At 36.5% G+C, this 19,736-nt stretch overlaps 1 protein-coding gene across 2 annotated transcripts in view; it reads left to right on the plus strand.

The window, feature by feature from the left end:
* LOC142344124 (protein polybromo-1-like) overlaps positions 1-19,736 on the plus strand; it is a 104,708-nt gene that overhangs the window by 33,474 nt on the left and 51,498 nt on the right. For both annotated transcript variants that reach the window (XM_075395634.1, XM_075395644.1), the window contains 7 exons: positions 597-769; positions 6,206-6,428; positions 6,746-7,228; positions 9,580-9,726; positions 12,174-12,393; positions 18,571-18,751; positions 19,007-19,212. In XM_075395634.1, the coding sequence (XP_075251749.1) occupies positions 597-769; positions 6,206-6,428; positions 6,746-7,228; positions 9,580-9,726; positions 12,174-12,393; positions 18,571-18,751; positions 19,007-19,212 (1,633 nt within the window). The remainder of the gene's footprint in view (positions 1-596; positions 770-6,205; positions 6,429-6,745; positions 7,229-9,579; positions 9,727-12,173; positions 12,394-18,570; positions 18,752-19,006; positions 19,213-19,736) is intronic.

A 19,736-nucleotide genomic window follows, 5' to 3' on the forward strand; every position in this document is an offset into this window, starting at 1 on the left:
CTTTCTGGGGCTGCAGATCTTCAGAGCTACTGGGTCTATGTTCTTGCAATCTGCCATCTAAGTTTTAAAATTTGTTTTACATAAGTCTTCACTTCACATTTGACTTATCATTCGTTGTTTCAACTGAATGGAATTTAGAAATTATTCCGCAAATTTACGCAAATGCATTCAAGGTTAAAAGCGAAATCAATAGAAACGTGGTAAACCAATAAAGCTGGGACCAAGGCTTAATATTTAATTACTGAGTGCATTAAGTTACCAAAGTTCCATAAAGTGTACTGCGTCGGTCTTTGTCCAAATTTGGCTTCTGAATTTACCTTTTTTTTCGAGGATCTTTTCTGTTTGTGCCCCCCCATTGGTTATGCTCCCCCAGTTGCAGAGCACGTGCCATTACGTAGTAAATCAGTATGTAAAAATATGGCACGTGCGTCGGGGGTTGGAGGTGCAAATAATATGCACCCACTAAGCTGGGGGACACAAACGGAAAAGATCCATTTTAGAATATAATGAATATGGCAATGTAGTCAACAGCGGCTATTTGCGGCTATGTTTTGTAAATGCTTTAGTATAATAGAGGAGTATGTTGCGTATTTTAGGACGAGGACGGGAGGTGCTACAGTGACAGTCTGTATCCAATTGTGTTCGAGCGTGCCTCCCAGGGTCTCCCTCCTCTCAGTCTTGACATCATCTCTCGTAATTTAGACACCCTCGTCTACAAGAGACTGGACCATCTCCAGAGTGATTTGTTTGCTCTTCTCTACTACATAAGGTCAGTCTTGAATAGACAGAACGATAATTTGTTATGGGTTGTACGCAGTCTCAACTACTGTAAACAGACACCCGTACTGCATTCAAACCGGAACCTGTTAATCTTAGAAGTCGAGTGTGCTGTAGTCTTACACCGTAACACGCGGATATATCTTATAACTCCCTCTCTTGTTCTCACGTGATCCCCAATACTGTCTCTCTAGCCAAGTTCATCTTGAACTGGTAGAGCGTCTATTTTCAATTGCTCTCAAACGAAGTTTGTAGCAATTATATTAGTCCTGTCGGTCTTTTTGTGCGATTTGTCGTTTATCTATGTCAAGCGTGATTAATACGCAATTTAAATTTATTCTTTCCACCCCTATCATAGGTTCAACAAAATCACTAATTAAATTAAGCATTGTTGTGAGCGGTAAAGGTCAAAAGAGCAAATTGAAAAGAAACGGGACAAACCGATAAAGCCCGGTCCGATAAAGTCAGTGCACTAGGTTATCGAAGTTCATTAGAGCCATTGCAATACAAATACGGTACAAATCGGATGCATAGAGGTATGAGCTAAAAATCATTGACGTCGAAAAGGCCACCATCTATCCACATGTTTTCTCTCACACTGGAGTAGCTGATCCGTTAGCGTTGGAATCCATTCAGAGGTTGGCAGTAAGAATCAATGAGCAAAAAAAAGATGATTCGTATTCCGACGTGATTTACGTACAAAGCTGCATAGCCTACATTGGGAATAAAATTAGCTTTGCCCTTTGCGTAGCTGCATACTCTGCCTCCGCTGCGCCCGCTCTGCGCCAGCATACACGCTGTTGAAGACTCATTTGCAACCTTAGTACAGGATGGGTGGCTCCTGTTTCAAATATCTTAATAATAATTGATTCTCAATTCAATTTGTGATCACCGTCACTCTACATCATTTCGTTTCACTTTATGAATAACTGCCTTAATCTCAGACGCCGCTCCTACTTGTTTTTACAATCCAAGAAATTCCGTCTTGGATCATTCTGATGCTCCGATGTGTTTAATAGCCGCTAAGCGATAGCTGAGGCTATTATTGGCATCTCTTGTTTATAGCGGCCCTCATCTCAGCCTCCTATTATAGCGTTCCTATTTTTTCTTACTTCGTCGAACTTTTTCGCTTTAGCCATTTTGTCGCTTTTTCGACATTTTGCGTGAAATCTTTTTGACTTCTCTAGGCTAGTTTCACTCTTCTGTCATTCTGCTCAAAGTCCTTTTAAACAGCAGCTGCTCAGCAAAGCAATTCAAAATGAAGAGAGTCAGTATAAAACAATCAAAGTCAGAAATAGAAACGGGATGAACCCATAAAGCTCATTTTTAGATGACCGGTACTTGAACTTTGTTCTCATAAGTTTTAGTTACTATCTATTATACTTATTGGTATTGATGCTAGACCCTGCAGCCTCTCATTGAGAGACAGGAGTATGTTCAATAACAAAATGACGTCAAAATAAATTGCACTTAAAAATGTTTTTATACAAAAATCAATTTTTGTTGATATTTTCTTTTCTTTCAATCCCAATAGAGTTATGGGAATCAACGGCGGCTATTTTCCGGCAATCTGCCGGGTGTTTTTTGTCTACGGAGTTGTTTCCACGACCATATGAGGTCACAACCATTTCAAATCTGCTTTTTGTTCATTTGTTCCTGCAATTTAAACTGAGTTGCTTGCGTGACGTCATTTTCACATTAGCGGCGTCAGATTTTTGATCATTCACGTTATCACCTGTTTTTGGTCACACGTGACCTATCACTCCCAAAAAGACTTGCTCACTCTGAATTTGGCTTTTCCTTGCTTTAATTCAAAGAGATGAGATCAAGTGAGTGCGTTTCACTATAATTCAAGGGTATTTGAGGGAGCTAATAGCAGCAGCAATAAGTTAGACAAATCCTTCATCAAAATATAACATCTCAGCATTCATTTTTTTTGGTCTGATTTTTACAATTTTTTTAAACTGCAGATCTTCGAAGCTATTGCGGCTATTTTCTGGCAATTTGCCAGCTATGTTCACAAATTTTTCTATGACGTTGGGCTTTAAAAAAGAGATGAATAGTAAAATCCCAGTGGGATTCAGTTTCATTACTGCCCCTATAGTACACTTTGAACTGCTTGTTAACCATGTGCTCAATTTGCTGGGAACGTCTAACCTAAAGGTGCAAAGGTCTTGCGTAAGATTTGGCCAGAAATTGAGCAGTTTTGCTCGTTTTTGACGTTTTCTTGAGTTTGTTTTTAAATGGGTCCTTAACTGACGTCCAACTCAGTTCCTAAATATTTTGTGCAATTTATAACTTTTGGGCACCTGAAAGTTTTCAAAGCTTTAAGCTGCGTTAATGAGTAGGTTTTTGCAACATTTTGTAGATAATAACATCAAGATGTTAGCAAATTGTAAATAAATATTTCTAGTTTTTCCATTTTTATAGTTTATTTATCTTTGGTCTGTGATATGCGCAGCCAAGCGTGAGAGCAGGCCTTCAGGTAAACTAATTAATTGCGCTCAAACGAAGTTTGTAGCATTTATATTAGTTCTCTGGTCTTTTTAATGCAATTTTTTGCTTGAACGATTTTTTGTCTGACCCTTTTGACTTTTCGTTGAGACAAACAGGTATCGCGTTGGGCTTGAAATTTTTTTGAGCCTTTCGGAGACCCTTAGTATGCGATTTGCTGAAACTCCCTTGGATAAATTCATGGTGGGAAGGGTGGTTCTTAAATTTTGACCCCTCCCCTTACTTCACGCCTTCCCATCCACTCCACCACATCCGCTCACATCCACGCGTCCTTCACCAGCCCCCATCCCCTCGGCGCTGTTGATCCCCATGCGCTCCCCTCCTACGCTGTCACTGCGTTCACCCCACATTCTTTCATTTAAGCTAAAGCTCGCGTCCCTGAATTGTAGCTACCTGCTGATGAAACCAACTGCTCAGCAGTCGACTGAGAGTTTTTCACCGGACGTTAGTCGGTTAAGTTTATAATGCCGAAAATATTTTTTTGGAAACTTAATTTGTAACCAAAATTGGAACATATCAATAGTTCTTTAATTGCTCTCGAACATAGTTTGAAGCGATTATTGTAAATGCGTGTTTTATGCAAAGTTCTTGCTTGACTCTTTTGACTTTTTTGCCCGTTTTTTGCATTTAGCATGATCTCAATTTTTCTGATTCAACATCTTAAGCCGCTTAATGGCAGTTTACTACTAAAACTCAATTGAAAGTGGGCCTAAATTTGAGTCGATTTTTTATTTTAACTTCTATTGGTGTATGATAGCCTCTAATGACGTCATCTGAAGCACGTTAGTCATTTCTTAGTCCCCCAACCCTCCTAGTAAACCTTTCCACTCCCGTCTGATGCAGTCTACAAGATTCAAGCTCGCACTAATTAATCGAGAACAAATGGGTTGTCTGTTTTTGGAAAGTTTGTCATTTCTGTTTTTTATAATTGGTCAAAAATTGTTTGAATTGGGAGCTGGGTTCTTTCTCAGATTTCATCATTACATGGTTGGTTTGGAAAACATTGAGATCAAGGACCTTCCAATATAATTTGTGATTTTTCTGACGGTTTCTAGTTTTTGAGTTTATTGTGCTTACCTCTTTATGTCAGTAAGATATTTCTTAAATCCTACAACTTTTTGCGCAGGCGCGTTCAACAAAATCTGATTACTTGATCTCTAAGTTCTCCTGCTTGTCTCCTTTTTATCAAGTAAATTTGCAAATAGAATGCAAGCTATCTATTCTGTGATTCTCGCATTCTGATAATTTATTGATTTTTAACGCTAACAACAAAATATCTACAATTTAAGTGCTTTCATTTTTCTAGAAATTCATAAATGTTATTTTCCTCTGTTTGACGCTTAATAGTCATTTAGTCTGCTGGTTTTTTTACAGCTTAACATTTTTTTCTTTGGATTGGATTTCAGGAGTTGCTAGGTTTTTACTTCTGTGTCACGATGCTTCGCTGTACTTTTTCTGCTCAAAGTGCCTTCAAACGGCAGTTGCTTAGCAAAGCAATCTAAATTGAACAGAGTCAATAACGAAAAATAATATCAAAATAGAAACTAGATGAAGGTATAAAGCCCATTTCTAGATACCCGTTATTTGAAATTTGCCTTAAATAGACTTTTTAACCAGATCTAATGTGAATTGGTTTTAATACTAATCACTGTATCCTCTCATGAAGGAACAGAAGTGTGCCTAATTAAGAAATCCAATCAAAATTGTTTACAAATTTTAAAAACAGTAAGTTTTTTCTGTTGTTTCAATCACAATGGGGATCATTTGAGTCTATGGCTGTTCTTTTTCGGCAATCTGCCGGGTTTGTTCATATTTTCCAATTGCTAACTTGTTTGTCCTATACTATTTTGCACATTTTGTCTTATACTACTGTCATAATTTATATTTGTACAACCGAGTTGACCGACTACCCTTCTAGGCCAAGGGCGTTTTTAATTCAATTTTTAATAGCTGCCGTCAGCCTCTCAACGGCTATTATTTAGGCGCTCTCCTTTTTTTACAATTTAACCATTTTGAATTGTATTGGGGCGCTGTCTTTTTTAAGATCTGTTCACACATTTCATGATTTTTGAAGTCAAATTGAAGCGATCATTTTGGTCACGCCGAAGTAACAAATGAAGCGAAAAGCGAGTGGTTTTGCGACGTGACTTTTTAACTCTAATTCTGAAGTAAAGAAAAGGGTGTAGGAGCAAAAAATTCGCTTTGTTAGTGGTTTTTGTTCACATGTGGCATTATCTTGATTTTTTTGCTGTTTTTTTAAGATTTTTGGATGGGATTTTTTCTAAACGGTTTTTGCAATCATTTCATAGTCCTTTCTAGGTCTAGCTTTTTGTTTAGTCGATGAAAGTTCTGTGAATTGTACATCAGGACTTGCCCTGCTATGTTTTTAAATTCGCTTTACCTTTTGATCACGTTTTTCGTTATACGTAAGTCACTACGTAAGTCACGGTTTTCACGCTTGACCTCTGACTTACTTCACTCACTGTTTCAACTGAATGGATTTTGAATTCTTTCACTTATTAAGTTACGCAATGTATTGAATACGGTCAAAGTCAAAAGAGCAAAATCAAAAGACACGGAATAAACATATAAAGCCCGGTCATTAAGTCATAGTGCATTACGTTAAGATATTAAAGCGATTTCTACCTGGCGTTAGTATTATGCTTAATAGCGCTCAGTTTAGAAGCTGAATTAAGTGTAATTCATGAATTTAACCGAATATGCAGAATTTGCGCACCACATAAGAACATTTTGACACTTGCGCACCAATTAAGAACACTTAGACAATTAAGAGATAAAAATTGTTAATTTTTATCTCTGAATTTTTTCTATTTCAATCCCAATGTGCGTCGAGCGGCTCAACAGCGGCTATTTTCCTGCAATTTGCCGGCTATGCTATTTCTTTTATTTGTAGGAACGTTACAGCTGTGGATTCAGAGGCTTTCGAAGACTCCCTGGACATGCAATTATTCTTCATGCGGAAGAGAGATGAGATGACTAAAAACGGTGAGACCTTATTCTCTCCCGCCCTGCACGTGGGTAGTCGACAGATTGAGAAGGAGACGGAAGAGCAGCGGAGAAGTCAACCCAAACCAAGCATGCCTCCCGACTGCAACTTTATCGAACTCAGCAAGCTGGTTAGTCACAGCTTAATTTGCGCTGCTTCACATTTTCAAAGCTTCCCAGCTGTTTCTTTACCTCAATTTGATTGAGCGTTGATTGATGTTGTTGTTTACTAATGCTTTTGAGCTCATAAGAACATCATGATTGCAAAAGCTTTATATGATAAGATACAAGGCTTGGTTTCAGAAGGTCTGTAATTCAGGAAAAAAGGTAATGGTCTGTTAACAGTTATTTCATTGCTTCCATTCCATCTGCAGCAATCGTTCGTCGTGAATCTTTCCATTTGTATATTAATTGTACCAAATGGTAAAATGCTTTCTATCCTTTCCAGGCGATGAGCAAGTATCAGATCCCCGATTACCAAGATGTCGCGGTTCCTGTCGCTGTACCTGGAAGATATATATTTATTACCCCCACGCCTAACGCGGCTGCAATGAACGATGGTGCAGTGAAACGTCACATTCTCTATGTCAAAGAGATTCAAGATAACTTCGTAGCTGGAGAACTGTTCCTGTTCCCGGACCAGGTCGAATCATTCCCTGGTCGCAAATTTTTGAACAAAGAGGTGTTGCATTACACAGCGCCTGGTGGCTATCCTTACACAGTGTCGGTGTCAACGGCTTCTATCATTGGACCTCAATGTCATGTCATGCATATTAAAGACTTCACTCGGTTTTCAGTTGCTAAACTGAATGAAAACTGCGTGTTTATTTGTGAGAGTCAGTTCAGAGCTAACAATCCAAGTGACGCCATTAACATTATGAGTCATCAGAACTCTAACGAGCTTCACAGAGGAATAATTTGTAAATTAAAGGTGAGAACATTTCTTTACATCGCAAACATTCAATTTTCTAGAACCTTTTTTGTTTTGCAAAGTATTTCCATTTACATATTTTATAAAAAATAACTACAAAGCAACGCATAATTTATTCTATTTGATATTGTACAAGACGGTGCATGAAAGTCTGTGCGTAGCATAGAATGTTTTAACATACATTTGAAGTTTTAACATACATTCAAAAACGTTTTCATTGATGTCGAACAAAGTTTGAAGCAATTATTGTAAAGGTGATTAATAGCCGCCGTCAGCCTCTCCAACGGCTATTATTTAGGCGCTTTCCTTTTTTAAAATTTGCTTTACCTTTTGATCACGTTTGTCGTTTCACATAAGTTACGATTTTCACGTTTGACTTCTGACTTACCTCACTCAGTATTTCAACCAAATGGATTCTAAATTCTTTCACGCATTGAATTATGCAATGTAGTGAATACGGTGAATGTCAGAAGAGCAAAATCAAAATCAAAAGTAACGGGATAAACCGATAAAGGCCGGTCATTAAGTCATAGTGAATTAGGTTACCAAAGTTTATTAGAGCGATTGCTAGCTGATATTAGTGTTGAGATTAATACCCCAGTTTAGAAGCTGAAGTAAGTATAGGTTAAGAATCTGAAACTGCACACTGAATTGAAACAATTTTTGAAACTGAGGAAACAAGTTGTCAATTTCTGTCTCTTCTTTTTAATAGCCGCCTCAGCTTCTCAGCCGGCTATTATACCGCTCTTATTTTATATACTTCGTTGGATAAAAATTTTTCGTTTTACCTCATTTTGTCACCTTTTCGACATTTTGCGTGAAATCTTTTTGACTTCTCTAGGCTAGTTTCACTCTTCTCTCATTCTGCTCAAGTTGCTTTTAGATAGCAGTTGCGCAGCAAAGCAATTCAAAATGAACAGAGCTAGTAACGAAAAACGAAAGAAATAAAAACGGGATAAACCCATAGAGCCCAGTTTTAGATGCCCGTTTCTCGAACTTGGTTCTTATAAGTCGTAGTTACCATGTGTAATGCTGATTGCTATTTGTAGTAGCTCCTGTATTGTCTCACTATGAAACAGAGTTTGTTCAATTACAAAATAACATCAAAATAATTCGCACTTTAAAATCGTTTTTCTACGAAAATCATTTTTTCCATTATTTCTCTTCTTTCAATCCCAATAAAAGTGATGAGAATCAACGGCGGCTATTTTCCAGCAATCTGCAGGGTATGTTTTCTTTTTCTGTTCCAATCCCGATGTGCTTCTAGCGCGTCAACGGCGGTTATTTTCCAGCAATCTGCTGGGTATGTTTTCTTTTTCAATCCCGATGTGCTTCTAGCGCGTCAACGGCGGCTATTTTCCGGCAATTTGCCGGCTGTTGGTTTTTTTTTGTAGCAAAAACTGGATCTTTTCCGTTTGTGCTCCTCAGCTTAGTGGGTGCATATCTTTTCAACCCTCAGACGCACGTGCCATGTTTTAAACAAAACGATTTACCATGCAGTGGCACGTGATAATTAACTGGGGGAGCATAGCGTGATAATTAACAGGGGGGGGGGCACAAACGGAAAAGATCCCAAAAATTTTCTCTTGATCGTTTTAACTTTTCGAGTGATTTTTGCGCATTACTTTTTCGTTTTGCCTGATCTGAGGTTCTCTCATTCACAGGTGTCAGCAGCTGAACTGGTGGAAGTTCAGTACTGGAAGTCAAATGAAAAGTGCTCTAAAATGGTGTCATTTTTTTAATTTAAATTATCAGGCTGTAGTGGTTTATAATAACCTCTAGTGACGTCATTTGAGGTCATTTCGTTCGGTTGAATTCTCAGTAAGAGTATCGTCAATGTAGTCAACTCAGTTGAAAACTTCAGAACGATCAATTAGACGTATAGTTTCTATCAGATGCAAAACCATAACACATTACAACGCGTTAAAGCATAACCAACGTTAGTCGCTTATGTTTAATTAATTGCTCTCGAACGAAGTTTGAAGCCAGTATTGTAAAAATGTTTGTCGTTTGCTTTTGCGATATTTTTGCTTGACTGTTGTGACTTTCGGGTGTCTTTTACGCCCTTGTTTTGCGTTTTGCATCATCAATTTTTTTTTTAATCTTCTCAATTCTCTCACTCCGAAATTAAGTTTGTTGCTAAAATAAAAGCGATTGTATGGTAAGAAATCTCAAGCGCCTGATGGCCGAGTTGTTAATATTTCTGTCGCGAACACCAGAGGGCGGGTATTCGTAACCCTCCCTAGTGGTTTTTTTGCACGCATCAAAAAAATCTAGCCAAAAAACTTGCCCGGCCAGTCGTTCGAGAGCAATTCGTCCAACGTTAGTTGGTTATGTTTGTTTGGTTGCAGGCATGGACGTTGGACAGTCACCCGAGTATATCTTTTGTGAAGAGGGAGTTCAAAATCAACAGAGTGGACAGAAGAGCACTGGCAGACAGAGTGGCAGAAGATCAGAACCTGATGCCACATACTCAGTTGTACTGCCAGCAGTTCTCGGTTAGTTGACACTGCTCTGCTTATGGGTACAGGAGTGGTTGTCTCTGGCAAATGCAAATAGCAAATCATGCTCATGCTTCAACACGCTGATTCATCTGTTGCGTGTAAACTTCTCTAGATCAGATAACTCATACAATTAATTGACTATAACCAATGCAATTGACAATATCATTCAAGTCAATATCCACGTGTTACAGGAAGAGAATAGTCAGTATATTAATTATATATTCCCTATGGTGTTCAGGGAGGGTATTTAGCAAGGCATCGGAACACGGAACTAGAATTTTGCGGGGTTTGCCATTATTGCGAACTTTGACTTCAAATAACAAAAGGCACGATTCCTGGAAAATACTTTGGTGGTCACTTATAGATTGAATCTTAAGAATATTGCTCTGCTTTTGACTTGAGTTAATTGAAGCTGATTTGAGAAAGTGTTTCTTTGACGTTTGGTCTGATGAGGACAGGGTATTGAATGGGTTTGAGGGTTTCAGGATTTATATGAGTTCAACCCTCTACTGTTTAAACGGAACTCGCTATTGGCTAAAGCCAAGAAGGTATTTGATAATTCTTGTTCCATTCAAGTTATGTTCTCGTTTGTTTATTGTTGACTGACTCTTGACTGGTTATAGCTGCTGAGTTGTGCTTCACTTTCAGTTGTTGAGTAATATTGATATTTTCACATTTCTCTTCATTCCAACCACAGAATAATTAATTGCATAACACCTGACAAGTAATAGCATAATATGGTTCAAGTTTTTGCGTTTCGGTCCACTGGTTCAATTCGGGTCAATTAAGTTTTGTTGAGATGTATACCTAAAAAAACGAGTAAAATTTGTAATTTTGATTGTTAATTAATGTAAAATTTTCTGTTCAGTAAAATTTTGTAATCTAACTAAAACGGCACACCAATTAGAACATTTTTTGACTGGTTGAAAAATGTTGGGCGTCAATCAGCTCTTCCTGCTTCAACCCCAATGTCGGCAGTGGATAAATCGCGCCTCTTTTTGGCAATATGATGGCTATTTTATCTGATTTCGAAAGAATTCTTTCGAAAAACTGTTAGAGGTAAGTGCGTTGCACAGAATCGTTTCCTGGGAAAATTTAGATGTTGCCGCGGCAAAATTGACCAAATTTTCGAAATTCTTTTTTATAGCTGCGAAGCTGTAAGCTGAGCGTAGCTATATTGCGGTGCTCTTGGTTTTTTTACAATTCAAAGAATTTGAATTGTATTGGGGCGCTGTCTTTTTTTTTTAAGATCTGTTCACACATTTTCACGATTTTTGAAGTCAAATTGGAGTAGTGATTTTGGTCACGCCGAAACAGGAAATGGAGCGAAAAAGCGAGTGGTTTTGCGGCGTGAATTTTTTTTGCTCTAATTTTAAAGTAGAGTGAGAAAACGGTGTTTGAACAAAAATTCGGTTTCTCGGTAGTGGTTTTTTGTTCACATGCGGCAATTTCATTCTGATTTTTACTGTTTTTTCGATTTTTTGGATCGGATTTTTTTTTCTAAATGGTTTTCCCAATCAATTCGCAGCTCATTCTAGGCCTAGTTTTTTGTTTGAATTTTAATTCTCATTTCTCGCTAGTGGTTTTTTCGTTCACATGCGGCATTTTGATATTGATTTTCTGTTTTTTTCTTACTTTTTTTGTTCTGATTTTTTTAAAATTGTTTTCTCAATTCACTGATAGTCCTTTCTAGGTCTAATTTTTCTGTGTAGTCAATGAAAATTCTTTGAATTGTACGTCAGGACTTGTCCTGCTATGTTTTTTTGTTTCGTCGTCTGACGCTCTTTTTTCGTTCTACATTTGTTCACACAGCAAAGCTGAAGAAGTCAAATTTTCTGAATGACTTCTTCCTCTCACTAACGGCATTTGCGCGCGTGACGTCATTTCTCACTCCCTTTAGCGAAAGTTTTTAGGTTATTTGCGTGATTAGATTTTGATCATACGTGACTTACCTCACTCAATAAAATGACTTTTGCACTTTAAAACAATTGAATTTGTTTAAGGTCAAAGAACTCATATGTGCAGTAACGGTCCCTATTAAGAAGCTTCTGTGGAATGAATTTTAACAAGCTTTACTAATTTATCGCTGAATGTTTTTTAGCCTAGTTTTTTGAGCGGCGTCGATTTTTTTTTCAATTTAGATCTGTATCTGTTTCTATTACATGGCACGCAGGTCTATTCTTTCGCAGCTATTCCGGCAATCTGCCGGCTATGTTGATGAAATTTTTCTCCATTTTTCGACTACTTGGGCAAATATTAGTGATTTGATGTCCTAGAGTTGCATTGCAGAAAAATGAAGATGGAGCCTAGAACTTGAACAGCAAATTGGAATTGATTTTACTTTTCCCGGTATATCTTATTCCAAACCTAACTGTGGTTGCTGTGCTCGTAGTTGTGGTTGTAAATGTTACCCGAGACAAAAGAGAATTGGAAAATTTTAGGAGCTTTTGACAAATCAGCAGCAGCAAGATGTCACCAGTGGCGAACATGCGACCTTCTATGAACAGTGTGTTGTGAATGGGAAGGTGTACAGACTTGGTGATGGAATCATTCTCCCTCTCCAATCGGACACTGCCAATGACCCACACAATGTCCTTGTCAACAATGGACACAATGTTGACCATGAAATGAAGACCGAACCTGGAGTTGGAGCTGTTGAAGGTAACTAAATACTATTGATCCACTTTTCCATCACTTTCGTAGAAAACCTTCATTCGGAAACAAACTACTGCCTAGATTCTAATCATTTTTGGTAATTTGTTGTCTTTTTCTCTAGTTAATAGCCGCCCTCATCTTCTCAGCCGGCTATTATTGCGCTCGTATTTTTTACGACTCGAAGAGGAGTATTGGAGAAGTCCTTTTTTTTAATCAATTTTATTGGAGTGAATTTTGAAGCGGGAAATGAAACGCGTGAAAAAATTTCGAGTGATTTGGTTGCTGAACAAAAGTGAAGAGCGGAGCGAAACGAGAGTGGTTTTTTGTTCATACCGCTGTTTTTGAGAGAGCGAGAAATTGATGTGTGAAAAAATTTTCTCTGAGCGAGCGAAATTTTTTTGTTCACGTGCGGCTTTTAAAAGCAGTTTTTTTGAAACTTTTCTTGTTTTTGAGGTTTGATTTTGTATTGGATTTGGGCTCGTTCTGATAGGAAAGAAAGGTTTCAAGTAGTTAATTTGAGTTTTATGCAAATTTGGAGGTTTTTGATCAGTTTTGCTGATTTTTCGACGAAATTTATTGTATTTCGGCCTTTTGTTTTGTTTTACTGCTTTAAGTGCAATTTGCATAGAAGCTCGTTACTCAAGAAATATCAGGGATACAAATTGATTACAATTTTGCTAGTATAAAACATTTTTTTCTGAAGAAAAATGACAGAAAAATTGAAAATTTTTCAACCATTTTTTGAAATTTTTTTGCTTTTTTTTCGTTTTTTTTCAATCGTAGACATTTTCTTAGCTTGTTATGACTTGTCCATTATTTCGCGATCACTTCATGGCTCTATTTGATCAAAATAATTTTATTTGGCTTTTTTCTTGTAAAATTTAAAAAACACCTTACTTTTTCTCGTTTTTTTTGTTCAATTTGGTTTTAAATGTCCTTTCTATTCTTTTTCAACCTTTGATATCATTTGGGGAGTTTTATAGTGGAAGTCAGCTGTTTTAGTTCTTTTGGATGTTTTCTCATTTTGATTGATATTAGTTTCGAGTTGTTTTTGTTAAAGAAATTCGAGTAAATCAGAGCAAATTTTGGCCAATTTTTGTCTTTTTTCTTAAGTTTTTTTCCCTACTTCTTCCAATTTAATGTTTTTTGTTGGCAACTTTTTCTCAATAAGGAGCATTTTGTAGGTGTTGATACTATGAATTTGCACTTGAAGGCTTAGCAGGAGGGCAGTTTTCATTTAAACAAATTATACAAAATTCTAATTCGTTTAAGATTTAATAGTCTTTTTTAGTTGTTTAACATTTCTCTGCAAGTACTAGGTGGGCGATTGATCTAGCCAAATATATAACTAATTGATTTCTATTAGTTATGGCTGGGAAACTGCATGTTATCTTTTTGTAGAGAATTTTATTTGGACTTTTAGAGAATAATTTTTTTTGATTTTCTCCTTTGTCAAGTTTCCAGTTCTCCAGTCTTTTCTTTGTGAATTGGTTACGCTATCTGTCGATTGGTGATTGGTAATATGCTGGTGATGCATCTGATTAGTGAGAATTTTTACTTCGTCAGATTCAGATTTTTACTTCGAGTCGTTTCCGGAATTCTTCCGGCTATGCTTTTTTTTACTTCGTCAAACTTTTTTTTTCGCTTTACCATTTTGCCGCTTTTTCGACATTTTGCGTGAAATCTTTTTGACTTCTCTAGGCTAGTTTCTCTCTTCTCTCATTCTGCTAAAAGTGAATTTGAACATCAGTTGCTCAGCAAAGCAATTCAAAATGATCAGAATCACTATAAAAAATTGAAGTCAGAAGTAGAAACGGGATAAACCCATAAAGCCCAATTTTAGATGCCTGCTATTTGAACGTCGTTCCTGTAAGTCTTAGTTACTATCTCTAATGCTTATTGGTATTGATAGTAGCCCCTGTAGCCTCTCTCTAAGAAACAGAAGTACGTTATTTGCAACTACGAAATGCCATCAAAATAAATCGGACTTAAAAAATATTTTTGTACAAAAATCTTTTTTTTTTCAATATATTCTATTCGTTCAATCCCAGTCATGCTTATTGAATCAACGGCGGCTATTTTCCGGCAATCTGCCGGGTATGTTTTTTTTAACAGCCCAGTACTTCAGAATAGACTCGGCAACATAAATGAATGACTTAAAATGACTGTATAAACTAATGGGCTTTGTAATGATAATCTTTTAGACAGTTGACACTGGATAGTTTTTGAATGTTCATTCAATAATGCCCAGATAGTTATTGATTAACCTGCGCTTTACCATAATAGCAGCCCACCAATTTTATTGTAGTTACTTTCAACTATGGTAGTAACGTTCTATAAAAGATTTGGGCTTATTGTTGCTGGGATTATATATGCATTGAACCATATACTCGTATTAATAGCCGCCGTCAGCCTCTCAACGGCTATTATTTAGGCGCTTTCCTATTTACAATTCAAAGAATTTGAATTGTATTGGAGCGCTGTCTTTTTTTAAGATCTTCTGTTCACACATTTTCATGATTTTTGAAGTCAAAGTGGAGTACTGATTTTGGTCACGCCGAAACATGAAGTGGGGCTAAAAAGCGAGCGGTTTGGCGGCGTGAAATTTTTTCACTCTTATTTTAAAGTGGAGTAAGAAATCGGTGTTTGAACAAAATTTTGCTTTCTCGTTGGTGGTTTTTTGTTCACATGCGGCAATTTTACTTTGATTTTTACTGTTTTTCTATTTTTTGAATTGTATTTCTTTCCAAATGTTTTTTTTTCCAATCCAATCATAGTCCATTCTAGGCCTAGTTTTTTTGTTTGAATCAAATTTTCATTTCTCGCGAGTGTTTTTTTGTTCACATGCGGCATTTTGACATTGATTTTTTTTTATTTTTTGATCTGATTTTTTTTCGATATGGTTTTCCCAATTCGCTAATAGTCAGTTCCAGGTCTGGTTTTTTGTTTTGTTGTTGAAAATTGCTTGATTGTACGACAGGACTTGTCCTGCAATGTTTTTTTATTCGCTTTACCTTTTTATCACGTTTTTCGTTATAGATAATTCACAATTTTTAATAGCCGCGTCCTCAATTCTAGGCGGCTATTATAGCGCTCCTAATTTTTTTACAATTCAAAGAATTTGAATTGTATTGGTGCGCTGAGTTTTTTTTAAGATGTGTTCACACATTTTTCAACGACTTTGATCTTTCAAAACGGGATAAACAGGTAAAACCCAGCGGGCATTAAGTTTCATTAGAGGCCCAAAGTGGGTTTTAATAGTCCTCCAAGTGCTTATGGTGGTGCAGCTGCTGGGATGGCCTTAATTTAAGGTTAAAAGGTCATCTTTATGAGTTTTTGTGCTCAAAATGAGGCAATTTTTCATGTTTTTTGTGATTTTTTTTTAGTTTTTTGTTTGATTATTCTTAGGTTGAAGTTTTTAAAAGTTGATGAAGGCCTTTTGCGAGACAAAATTAATTGTAATGACCATTTTATGAGCTATATGTTTTGGTACTAAAAACACAAACACGCAAAATGATACTAATTTTTGCAATTTTTTTCAGGTTTTTTGAAAATTTTTGTCATTTTTTGAGTTTTTATTCCTAGGTGTCAAGAAGCCTCATCTAGGGATTGATACAGGGTTTGATGATAGATTGCTGCATAGTTTCTAGTGATAATGTAATGGTTTTCAACTTTTTGCCATCATGAATTTTAGCATTTTTTGACGAAATTTGCAATAAATTTCATATTTTTTGACATTTATTGTCAATATTCAAGTTGTTTGAGTCCCAGGGGCCAGAAAACCTCATTAGGGGTTGGATAATAAGTTACTGCAAAATTTTTAGTTGCCATGTAATAGTTTTCAACTTTTGAATATCACAAATTTTGGCAATTTTTTTTTGACAAAATTCGCAATTTTTTCAGGTTTTTGAAAATTTTCGTCATTGTTTCAGTCTTTCCAGCTTCAGGGACCAGGCAACCTCCTTTGAGGATTGTTAGTAGGGCATTGTATAGTTTTTATTAACAATGGAATTGTTTTTAACATTTTAATGTTTCGAATTTTAGCATTTTTTTTGATAAAATCTGCAATTTTTTCCTAAAGTTTTTGTCATTTTTTGATATTCGTCCATTCTCAAGTGCGAGAAAACGTATTCCATGTTCTGATAAAAAGTTACTGCATGGTTTTTAGTTTCAATGGATTTGTTTTCAACAATTTAAACTTTCGACTTTTAGAAGTTTTTTTGATAAAATTTGCTATTTTCAAGTTTTTTCAAAATATTTGTATTTTATTTTTCTTGCCTCAGTAGCCAGGTAAACTCATCCAGGGTTTGATAGTATGTTATTAAATAGTTGCTAGGTGGCAATTGAATGGCTTTCAACATCTTAATAGAACGAATTTCTATTTTTGAAGTTTGAATTTTTTTTTAATTTATTGCCTATCGATCTATGAGCCAATGAGTTTAAAGCTTAGAATTGGGTTACTGGATCGCGTCTAGACACAGAAATGATTCTGAAGATGTGTATATTACAATTTTCAGCAACATTTCCTTGTAATTTGCAATTGATTTTCTTAAATTTTTTGGTCATTTTCGAGTTAATCGATCTTTAAGGGCCAATGAATATTTTTTAGGTCTTGCATATATAATACTGGACCGATTTCAGAAACAAAATTTCGTTTTCAACATATTTTTGAAATAGGTACTTTTAAAAGGAAAAACTTGTGCCTTAGGTTTAAAAGCTTCAAGAGTTTTAGCAATGAGTATGTTTTTGTTTAGTTTTGATTCTTTTAGTTTCTCAATTTTTTTAGATGATCTTGTTTGTATTCTGGCTGGCATTGTTCAATTGATCTGCTTGTCAGGTAGAGTACGTCTGAGTTTTTCATTCAATTCTTTGAATTGTATTTCAGGACTTGTCCTGCTATGTTTTTTAATTCGTCTAACAGATTTTTGTTTCGTCTTACCGTGACTTCTTGGAATTGACCTTTTCAATGACTTACATCACTCAATAAAATGACTTCTGAGCTCGCTTATGAAACTTTAAATTTTATGAACATTTACTTATTAAAGGTCAATAGTGTGCATCTAAGTAGTGGCAAACATTTGCCCTAATTCTTGAATATTAGAGTCTTGAGTTTTTGATTTCGAGTATTAATTTTGGGATCTTTTCCGTTTGTGCCCCCAAATATTGCACGTGCATCTGGGGGATGCAAATAATATGCGCCCACTAAGCTGAGGGGGCACAAACGGAAAAGATCCTAATTTTGAAAAGCCCTATTAGGGCTTTCTCCTTATAGAGCTTATGTGTCTCATCAAAATGACAGTCCGAAGCTAACCCAAAAAGTCTGGTGGTCTATTAAAGGACTGGTGGTCGATCTGTCTAATTTTCAATTCTAATTTTCTATAGTTGTTTCAATTCATGTAACGCCACAAGCGTCTATCGCGGCTATTTTCCTGCAATCTGCCGGCTATGTTTACATTTGACATCTGACTTTTTTCACTCACTGTTTCAATTGAATGGATTTTAAATTCTTTTAGGCATTGGATTACGCAATGCACTCAATACAGTCAAAGTCAAAAGAGCAAATCAAAAGAAACGGGATGAACTGATAAATCCTGGTCATTAAGTCATATTGCATTAGGTTATCAAATTTGTTCGAGTGATTGCTAGCTGACATTATTATTAAGTGTAGTAGTTTTCACTTTAGAAGCTTAATCATGTCTAGTTTTAAAATGTAACTGAAGCTGCGCATCGAATTAGCGCACTTTTTTGAAGCTTAGGAAAAAAATTTTCAATTTTTATCTTTGGTTTTTTCTTTTTCTGTTTCAATCCCGTTGTGCGTCAAGCGCGTCAACGGCGGCTATTTTTCGGCAATCTGCCGGCTATGTTTGAGTTGTGATAATGTCTAATTAATGATCACATTTCAACACGGGGGGAGGACTAAAAGTGTTTGGTGACAAACACGAGGTCCATTTGGTCTCACCCAAATAGCGGGCAGTGAAATAACAATTGGAAGTATTTGATTCGATCAAGTTGAAGAGGTGTAGTGAACCTAAGTCTGTTTTCTGAATAGTTCGGTTGGTCATAAAATGGCCCTCAAAAATTGGAATGTATCTACGTTGAAGTTAAACATTACTGTATATTTAATTTAACTTTGAATCTAAGAAAATGGAAATAATGTTGACTTTTATGGTATTTGTGTTATAGAAGAGAAGGTGGAAGGAGATGGTGGTATGAGTTCCTCAGCTGACATTGACCAGAAAGTGGACGAGTATGTCAAGTCGAAACTACTTAACAAGGACGAGGATGCCAAAGATGCATTGACAAGTGCAGCAACCAAGCCTGACAAATCCATGCGCAGAATTGAAAAAATGTGGAAGGACAGGGAGTAAGCATACTTAGCGGTCACTTTCCTAAATCAAGTCTAAATTGCTTCAATTTCGAATGACACAATATGATTCAGATTGTTAAAGACAGATAGTTGGAAGGTCTTGAGGGTTCAATATATATGTGAAATATATGGGGGAAATTTAATTGCTCTCCGGCAAAGTTTCCCAAATGGAGTAGGTTTTGCGGAAATCGTATCTCAATACAGATATCATTAATTTTGAGTCCTTGTGTTGGAACGTATGACATTTTACAGGGGAGTGGTGTGGTTCTCTGGGTCTTGGTACTTGCTGCCTTGTCAAGTGGAGCACGAACCCACTCGAATGTTCTATAAGAACGAACTGATCGTGGCAGAGATTCCCCAGCACAACGATGCCCAAGCGACTGAGATGAACCAGCCCTCTAGACTGGACCACGCACAGGGAACTTTCACTGTCATGATATTGAGGGAGTACACTGTCTGTGAGTAGTCTCAATAACTGGATTTAAGAATATCAGTCCATTTTTTGTAGCCGCGAATCTGAAGCGAGGCTATTATTGCACAGGTGTTTTTAAACCAATTTTTGTCTAAAGGGTTTCAACGTCAGCGTTCGGTTGTTTTACGATGTGAACAAGATCATTGGTGGATCGTCTTTTTTCGAACTAAAGAGAGTTGGTGGATCAGACGTGAATTGAACAGCTTTTTATCAGTTGCTTTTTTGTTAAAATCGTTTCTCATGACCTTCTAAATTCAAACGTTTCTTTTCAACCGGTATAAAGCATTGCATTGATCAAAATGGATGCAAACTGAGATAATTACAAAACCTCTGATAAAAATGAAGACGAAATTGTAACCCTTAGCGACTGGTAATCCATCAAAAAGGAGCTGGTATAAAATTGCTGTGTGCAATTTTTCAAAAAGGTTGCTGCGAAAGAGGAATTGATTTGTGAATTTATCACAAAACTAGCCAGGACAAAATTAGCCTACCAATCGTTCAAAAATTGAT

The sequence above is a fragment of the Convolutriloba macropyga genome, chromosome 1, assembly GCF_964194025.1.
Source record: "Convolutriloba macropyga chromosome 1, txConMacr16.3, whole genome shotgun sequence".
Lineage (NCBI taxonomy): Eukaryota > Metazoa > Xenacoelomorpha > Acoela > Convolutidae > Convolutriloba > Convolutriloba macropyga.